The sequence below is a fragment of the Gavialis gangeticus genome, unplaced genomic scaffold (assembly GCF_001723915.1).
Source record: "Gavialis gangeticus isolate Ggan-Ray unplaced genomic scaffold, GavGan_comp1, whole genome shotgun sequence".
Taxonomy (NCBI): Eukaryota; Metazoa; Chordata; order Crocodylia; family Gavialidae; genus Gavialis; species Gavialis gangeticus.
The window spans coordinates 64,242,195-64,249,657 of record NW_017729022.1 but is presented as its reverse complement, the minus strand read 5'-3'; the positions used below and the strand labels follow the sequence as shown (position 1 = coordinate 64,249,657).

Below are 7,463 nucleotides of genomic sequence, written 5' to 3'. Positions count from 1 at the left end.
TGTGTGTGTGGTAGCAGCAAAGCCCTGTGACTAAGTGAACATGGAGACTCATTTTCCTTCCTCCCCCATGAAGGAGTCTCTGCCAGGCAGATTTAGAGGTGTTGGAAGGGTAGCAGATTAGGGAAAATTTGCCAAGTAGATATCTAGATGGCTGTTCTGAGTCAGAGAGAAATATAAAGAACTTGGGCTTTGCTGCTGAAGGCTGATTCCCCACTCTTAAAAACACCCACTTCAGAGAAGGAAATTGTCCAGCTTCTCTACTTCAACAGCACCGCAGTGACTGAGATAGCAGTCAGATACCTGTTTGGGGAATCAGGAACAGGAAAGGTGTCTGTCCTGCACAGCACTGGAAGGGTTAACACTATTTGGCGGATGGGCACAGAGCAGTTTTCTCGTCCATTCAAAGCAAACTGCATGTGTGACCCAGATCTGGAGGCCAGCTTCCAGAATCCTTTGGTGTCCCGCAGCAGGGCTAGTGGGATGTGTTACGCTGCACTGCTCAGCATCTCCTAAGTCCACAGATCACAGGTTGCAGGTATGGTGGGACATGGAAAACTACAGTTCCCAGAATTCCTATGTGCCCATTTTCAGAGGACATCACTCACCTGACAGCTAAAGTTTTTTTACATACTACTTTGCATCTTCAAAGTGCTGTATAGCAAGTACACTCATAAAAACTAGAGAAAGGCTCTAAGCAAAAACTGTGATTCTAATGCCCTCTGAATGACAGCAGTGGTTCAGACTGTAGATCTCACTTTTGCATCTTGTGCCATTCACCAAGAACAGTAGATATGACATTCATACAGCACCCATCTTCCCAAAAGATCCCATAGCATTTAAGAAGCCATGTACATACAGCACCACTGAAATGCAGCCACCTCTGCGGTGCAGGCCACCACAGGAACTACAGCTCCCAGAATCCTCCAGTGTCCAATACCTGCCCTGGTTTCTTTAGCTTAGGAGCAGGGGAGGGACAGAGAGACAGAGAGAGGGAGAGATGAGGATGGAAGGAAGGGAGGAAATGCAACGGGCAGACAGGGTTTCTTATGCTTGGGAAACTCACCAGCCTCCCCCTGCCACCAGCAGCAGGGGCAAGTGGGTACGGCTGAATGTTGGGGGCACCATCTTCCTAACCACGAGGCAGACCCTGTGCCGGGAACAGAAATCATTCCTGTGCCGCTTGTGCCAGGGGGAGGAGCTGCAGTCAGACCAGGTAAGCATCAGGCTGGCACCTGCCCTGAGGGGCTAGCTTTCTGCCTGGCATCGTGTATGCGTGCGTGCGTGCGGTTGTGTTCTGCCTTCTTCTTGTACCCATCTGGGAAGAAGGGGACCCCTGAGGGAGAGACAAAGCTCTGCACAGGCTGGGCTGGGGGGCACGAGGAAAAGAGGAGAGAGGGAAAGGAGCACACGGGCAGAGGAAGGGTAGGTGCAGGAATAGGGGAGAAAGGGATGGAGCCAGGCTGATGGCAGGGACTGCACAGCAACTCTGCAGCTGCAGAGAGGCAGAAGTAATTTGATGGAGCAACCTCCATCCCTCCCTGGATCCCCTGGTTTTCTCTTTTTAGTGCCATGCAGCTGTCTTAACATGTGGCATAACACTTGTCTTCTGCACCAGAACTACCAGCAACTCCTGAGAGGCTCTGTTTTCTTATGCTGTTACTACTCCGCCTGAAGTGCCCTAGCTTTGAGCCACTGCTTGGCTCAGACTTTAAGCTGAAGCCTGACAGGAGAAATAGCTTTGCCAAAATTAAGAGCTTCCCATCCTCCTTGCCTTCATGCGGACTGTCAAGGTAGGAGCCATGCTGAGTGGAGAGTCCCCGACTTTTTATTTTTGATTCTTGCTGTTACTGACAGGGTTATGTAGTAAAACTCCCAGAAAGCCTCATCAATCAGAAGGGGGAGTTTGGAGGGAGTTTGCCTGAAATGTCAGGAAGCCCAGAAGCTCAAATCTGTGCGGGATTTTCCTAGATCCTTTCAGTTTATCTGAGGGAGAAAAAGTAAGAGTCTTGGCCCTTTTGATGCAGGGCTGCGCTTAGGATACCAAGACCTTTACAATCAAGGTCCTGCTTGCTCTGTATGAACATTAAAAATCCTGGGTACTGTTTTGACCCAGCATGCTTTGCCAAGCAAAGTATGATGACATAGTAGTTAAGGCATCTTGCTATGAACTTGAAGCTGTGCGTTTGAGCCTCATGCTGGACTTGTGCTGGCATCTGTTCCTGTTGAACCAGCTGTAAATATGTACTTGTTCGTTTAGGCAGGGGAACAAGAAGCAGCTGAACGTAACGACCCTTTGTTGGCTGCAGAAACTGGAGTGTTTTAACTGTGTTGGCCTGATGGGCTGCTTGGCTTTGATGCTGACTTTGCCAAAGTCCCTGAGCTTGTGTATTTGTAGCGCTGTTGTCTGCAGCATTTACCAGCTGCCTTTCACTCAGATGTGGGTGTTTTTCTATGTGGTACTGTATGCCTAGGTGATTCAGAAGGAGTTAAGGGGCCTAATGCTTATGTTTTTCTTCATCTTGGATCACTTAAGGAAGGGAGATAGCATCATCTTTATCTTTCATAGGGAAGCTGAGGCACAGAGAGATTGTGGTAAATTTCCCAAGCTTGCATAGCCAAGAGAACTGAACCCAGCTCCATTGCTACGCCTTTACTACTGGATCAAAAGAGCCATAGGAATATCATATATTGTTACTAAAATTATTATGTTATTACTGCTCATTGCATAGTGCTGTCAGGGATGGGGACAAGTTTCCCTTGCAAATTTTTCCTATGTTGGCTTGTCTCTGTGGTTAGGATGAGACTGGTGCCTACCTCATAGACCGGGACCCCACATATTTTGGACCTATCCTGAATTTTCTCCGTCATGGCAAGCTGGTACTGGATAAAGATATGGCTGAAGAGGGTAAGTCTTAGAAACCCCAAACTTCCTTCTTAACACCTCTCCCTGCTGCTGGAAGGTTACATTACATGCTGTTTGCCCTAATTCCCTGACCTCATTCCATTCTGCTATCCTGAAAATGGGTCAGTCTTCATTTGATACACTGAATAAGTGGTTGGGAGGAAGTGCCCACTAGGATGGTGAGGGAAGCCCAGTTTGAGTAGATTCTTGAACAACCACTGCTCCGCTGGTTGAAGTGGGCTGCTGCAGTTACCGGGGGTGGGAAGAGATGGGAAAGGAGCAGCAAGGGCACTGGTCATTGGGACAGTAAGTTCCCTGCTGAATTATCAAATAGGTTGCAGGTGGCCTTCTGCAATGCAACCCCACAGGGTTTGAGCCCTGTTTGGCTGAGACTGCTTTATCACACAGTCCCTTCTTACCATTTCACTTCTTCCACTAGGAAGGTAGGAGGATGAAAAGCTCTGAGTGGGTCAAAGTGGGAAGGGTGGGGTCAGACAAATCTCACTTTCCTGCCATGTCTGCATAGGGACCAGGGAATCTGTGAAGGTTGTTTTTGAGACATCATTGCCCCTTGTGTACCCATTAGGTACCATGCCCCCCGCCTACCCTGTCCCACAGGCCTGTTAGCAAACATGATCACGTGGGTCTCAGGAGAGGGGCCAGATGCGAACACGGTAGCTTAAAGTGAAACACAAATCTTTGTTGATCTGCTTTGAGGGAAAGCACAATTCAATTCTGAGATCAGCAAGACAAAGGTCACTGAGGACAGGGACCAGATGGGAAAACTCAAATTCCTGTAGTCCCAGGACAATGACAGGGAGTGAAATCAGGTCTCACTCTTAAGTGTATAGAACTCTGCAGAAGAGATGCTGAGAGTGTCTGTATTCAGTGGCTGCTGAAGGAAGCCCTCAGGACAGTAACCAAGGGCCAAAGTGAAGCCCTCAGAAAGGTAGCCAGGGCCTTATAATCAATCTCCTCAGTCAGTAAATCAGGGGGAGCAAGTTGTGTACCCCACAGTGAGAACCTTTCTCTCCCTGCGAAAGTGAGCAGTGGGCCTGGATTCAGAGCTCAGTGACTAGTGCCCCCTTTCTGGAATCACAGCAGGATAGGGGGTATTCCCAGAGGGTGGTGGTGGACGGGTCAGTATCGACCTGGAAGGATGTGGGCAGTGGGGCCTGCAGGGCTCGGTCCTTGAACCTGTACTCTTCAATGTCTTCATCAGTGACTTGGATATGGGGTGAAGTGTACTCTGTCCAAGTTTGCAGATGATACTGAATTGTGGGGTGAAGTGAACACACCGGAGGGTAGGGAACGATTGCAGGTGGACATGGACAGGTTGGAAAAGTGGACAGAACACAATAGGATGCAGTACAAGGACAAATGCAGAGAGCTGCACCTGGGGCGTAAAAATATCCAGCACATCTACTGGCTGGGGAATGACCCTTTCAGCAGCACAGAAGCGGAAAGGGATCTTGGAGTCATAGAGGACTCCAAGATGAACATGTGTCATCAGTGTGATGAAATCATCAGCAAAGCTAACTAGACTTTATCATGCATTAGGAGATGCATGATGAACAGATCCAAGGAGGTGATACTTCCCCTCTATGCAGCATTGGTCAGACCGCACTGGGAGTTCTGCGTCCAGTTTTGGGCTCCGTACTTTAAGAAAGATGTGCATAACCTCGAGAGGATTCAGAGAAGGGCCACTCCTATGGTTAAGGGTTTGCAGGCCAAGCCCTATGAGGAGAGACTAAGGAACTGGATCTCTTCAGTCTCTGCAGGAGAAGGCTGAGAGGTGATATTGTGGCCATCTACAAATTCATTAGAGGGGCGCAGAAAGGGATCGGAGATGCTCTCTTCACCAGGATGCCTCTTGGGGTAACAAGGAACAATGGTCGCAAACTGACAGAGCAGATTTAAGCTGGACATTAGGAAGAACTTCTTCATGGTGAGGGTGGCCAGAATTTGGAACAGGCTTTCAAGGAAGGTGGTGCTCTCCCCTACCTTGGAGGTCTTTAGGAGAAGGCTGGATAGGCATCTGGCTTGGGTCATCTGACCCCAGCACTCTTTCCTGCCCAGGGCAGTGGGTCGGACTTGATGATCTGTTGAGGTCCCTTCTGACCCCAGCATCTATGAATCTATGAATGGTAACCAGGGAGCTGGAGTTCAGTTCAGGCCACTACCTCTTCCCATGGTCCAGTAATCAGGGGAGTCTGAATTCAGTACCAGGTGTAGGAGCTTCCAAACAGCCCAAACCTCTTCATGTAGGGGGAGTTCCTGGTTGATGGATCTGAATTCTTGGAGATGCCAAATGGGACTGAGAAATAGAGAAAATAAGCCAATAAGAAAATACAGCAGCTCATCCATGTGCCTTTTGTGCTCTCTGTGCCTTTATTTCTAGGGGTTCTGGAAGAAGCTGAGTTCTATAACATTGGCCCTTTAATCAGAATAATCAAGGACAGACTGGAGGAGAAGGACTACACAGTAACACAGGTATGGGGAGAGAAAGAGACAGAAGGTGGAGATGAGGAAGAAAGAAGAACCAGGAATCGTAATGGGAGAGATGCTCGAGTCATGCAGTAGAAACACAGGGATGACTCCACTGAATAGAGTCAACAAGCCAAATTCCATGTCCTGAAATCTCCCCTGAACAAGACCTCCACTTAATTACAATAACTTGGTCCTGTTTTCTTAGCCCATAGGTGGCACTGGATGTGGCATTTGTCTGATCTGTGAAGATATTATATCATCAACCTTCAGTCAGAGCACTAACCATAAGAGCTTGTTCAATATATGAAAGGGCTGGTGTGTTGAAGGTATAATGTCTGCTGGGCCCCTGTCTATTCAGAAAGTAGTCAGCTCATTCCCTTTAGTGTGCTGCCACTCTAGGAGGCAGGAGGAGATCAGTGAGGAATCACTGAGGTGTTAGCATGAGGGAAGGCAGAGGGATATGTGGGGGGAGTCACTAAAGTATCATGGCATTAGGCAGAGGGATAGCTGTGGAGAGGAAATCACTGATCCTGAATTCTCCATCTCTCACCCTGCTCACCTCTTTCAAGATCTCCTTTAATACTTTCTGCTTCTTAATAAATAATAACAACAACAACAACAATCCTGCTAATAACAACAACAGTGATAAATAATGGTGGTAATATGCATCAAAATGTCACCAAGACTTTCATATTGACATTGGGGTCCTACTTTAGTAGGTATTATACAAACACAGGGACAGTCCCTGCCCCAAAGGATATATAATCCAAATAGACAAGGAAAGGGTGAGAGAAAGGCTGGATTATCATCTTCCTTTTGCAGGCTGGAAACTGGGACACAGAGAGATTAGGTGCTTTGCCCACAATCACACAGGCATCCTGTGGCAGATACACTGCTGCTCCTTGCCAGTAAATCACCCTACCCTCTTTCTTTGAATAGTTGTCCTGTGCCTTATCTTGTACTGCTTTTTGCCTCATATGACTTAGGCTGTACACCCCCATGGGATAGGGAATGTGCTGACTGCTTCTAAGTGGGCATCTATGGCACTATATAGGTGACTTTCATTAATGTTAGTAACAATTGCAGATTTCCCATATCGAAAAGTGTGGTCTCTGCTGAGCGCTGGATTCTCCTCTGCATTGTGTGGATTTAATACAGGTGCTTTTCTGCTGCATCTGCGGTCTGCTCCCTCCCCACCATAGAAACCACTCTCCTTTTCTGTCCTTATTCCAGGCCCTCCAAGGACTAGGCAGTATGAAGTTGAGCCACAGGTCTTTCCTTATTAGCCACAATGGTGTTAGTTTTTGTTCCAATATGGTGTCTTGAGGCCAGAGAACCATTTTGCTTTATTTTCTGATGGAACATCTGCCTCACAGGAAGGATCTGTCAGCAACATGCTTTTAATAAACCCTTCACTTTGCTCCCAGGTTCCACCAAAACATGTGTACCGGGTGCTGCAGTGCCAGGAAGAAGAGCTCACTCAGATGGTTTCCACCATGTCAGATGGCTGGCGTTTTGAGCAGGTATGGGCAGTATATGTGTGGCCTAGGTAGGAGTATATTGTTAGCCAAGAGAAGGGAAATAAACCATAACCCCAAGGTGCCAGAATGCACACTCCCTTCCAGGAGTAGTGTTCACTCACCTGAAACAACCTGGGATGCTGTCAGGGAGTGCCCCTCTCCCTGTCACCTCTTCAGCAGGAGTTGGGAGGACCCTGTGCATTTGAGGATAAAGTTCTCTGCATTTCAGCAGGTTCCATTCCCAGTTCATGTCCTAGCCTCTGTTTTGTTCCCAGCTACTGGGATGTATTAGCAGGATTCATACATAGAGGTTTGACTCAGTGCTGCCTGAAGGCTTTCCCCCAGAGAACAGTAGCCATATAGCAATGAATGTGTGTAATCTTCCCTTCCTTTTTCTGTCCAGCTGGTGAATATTGGTTCAACCTATAACTATGGGAATGAGGACCAGACAGAGTTCTTGTGCGTGGTCTCCAAAGAGCTGTACAGTTCTCCCAATGGCCTGAGCTCTGAGCCCAGCCGCAAGGTTAAGGTGAGACTAACTTTTATGTCAC

At 47.9% G+C, this 7,463-nt stretch overlaps 1 protein-coding gene across 1 annotated transcript in view; it reads left to right on the top strand.

Moving 5' to 3' along the window:
* The first annotated feature begins 1,004 nt into the window (after positions 1-1,004).
* Positions 1,005-7,463, top strand: part of KCTD17 (potassium channel tetramerization domain containing 17) — a 12,193-nt gene continuing 5,734 nt past the window's right edge. Inside the window, exons 1-5 of the mRNA XM_019515271.1 lie at positions 1,005-1,213; positions 2,797-2,905; positions 5,304-5,395; positions 6,820-6,915; positions 7,316-7,435. Coding sequence (XP_019370816.1) covers positions 1,022-1,213; positions 2,797-2,905; positions 5,304-5,395; positions 6,820-6,915; positions 7,316-7,435 — 609 coding nt within the window. The 5' untranslated portion in view covers positions 1,005-1,021. The remainder of the gene's footprint in view (positions 1,214-2,796; positions 2,906-5,303; positions 5,396-6,819; positions 6,916-7,315; positions 7,436-7,463) is intronic.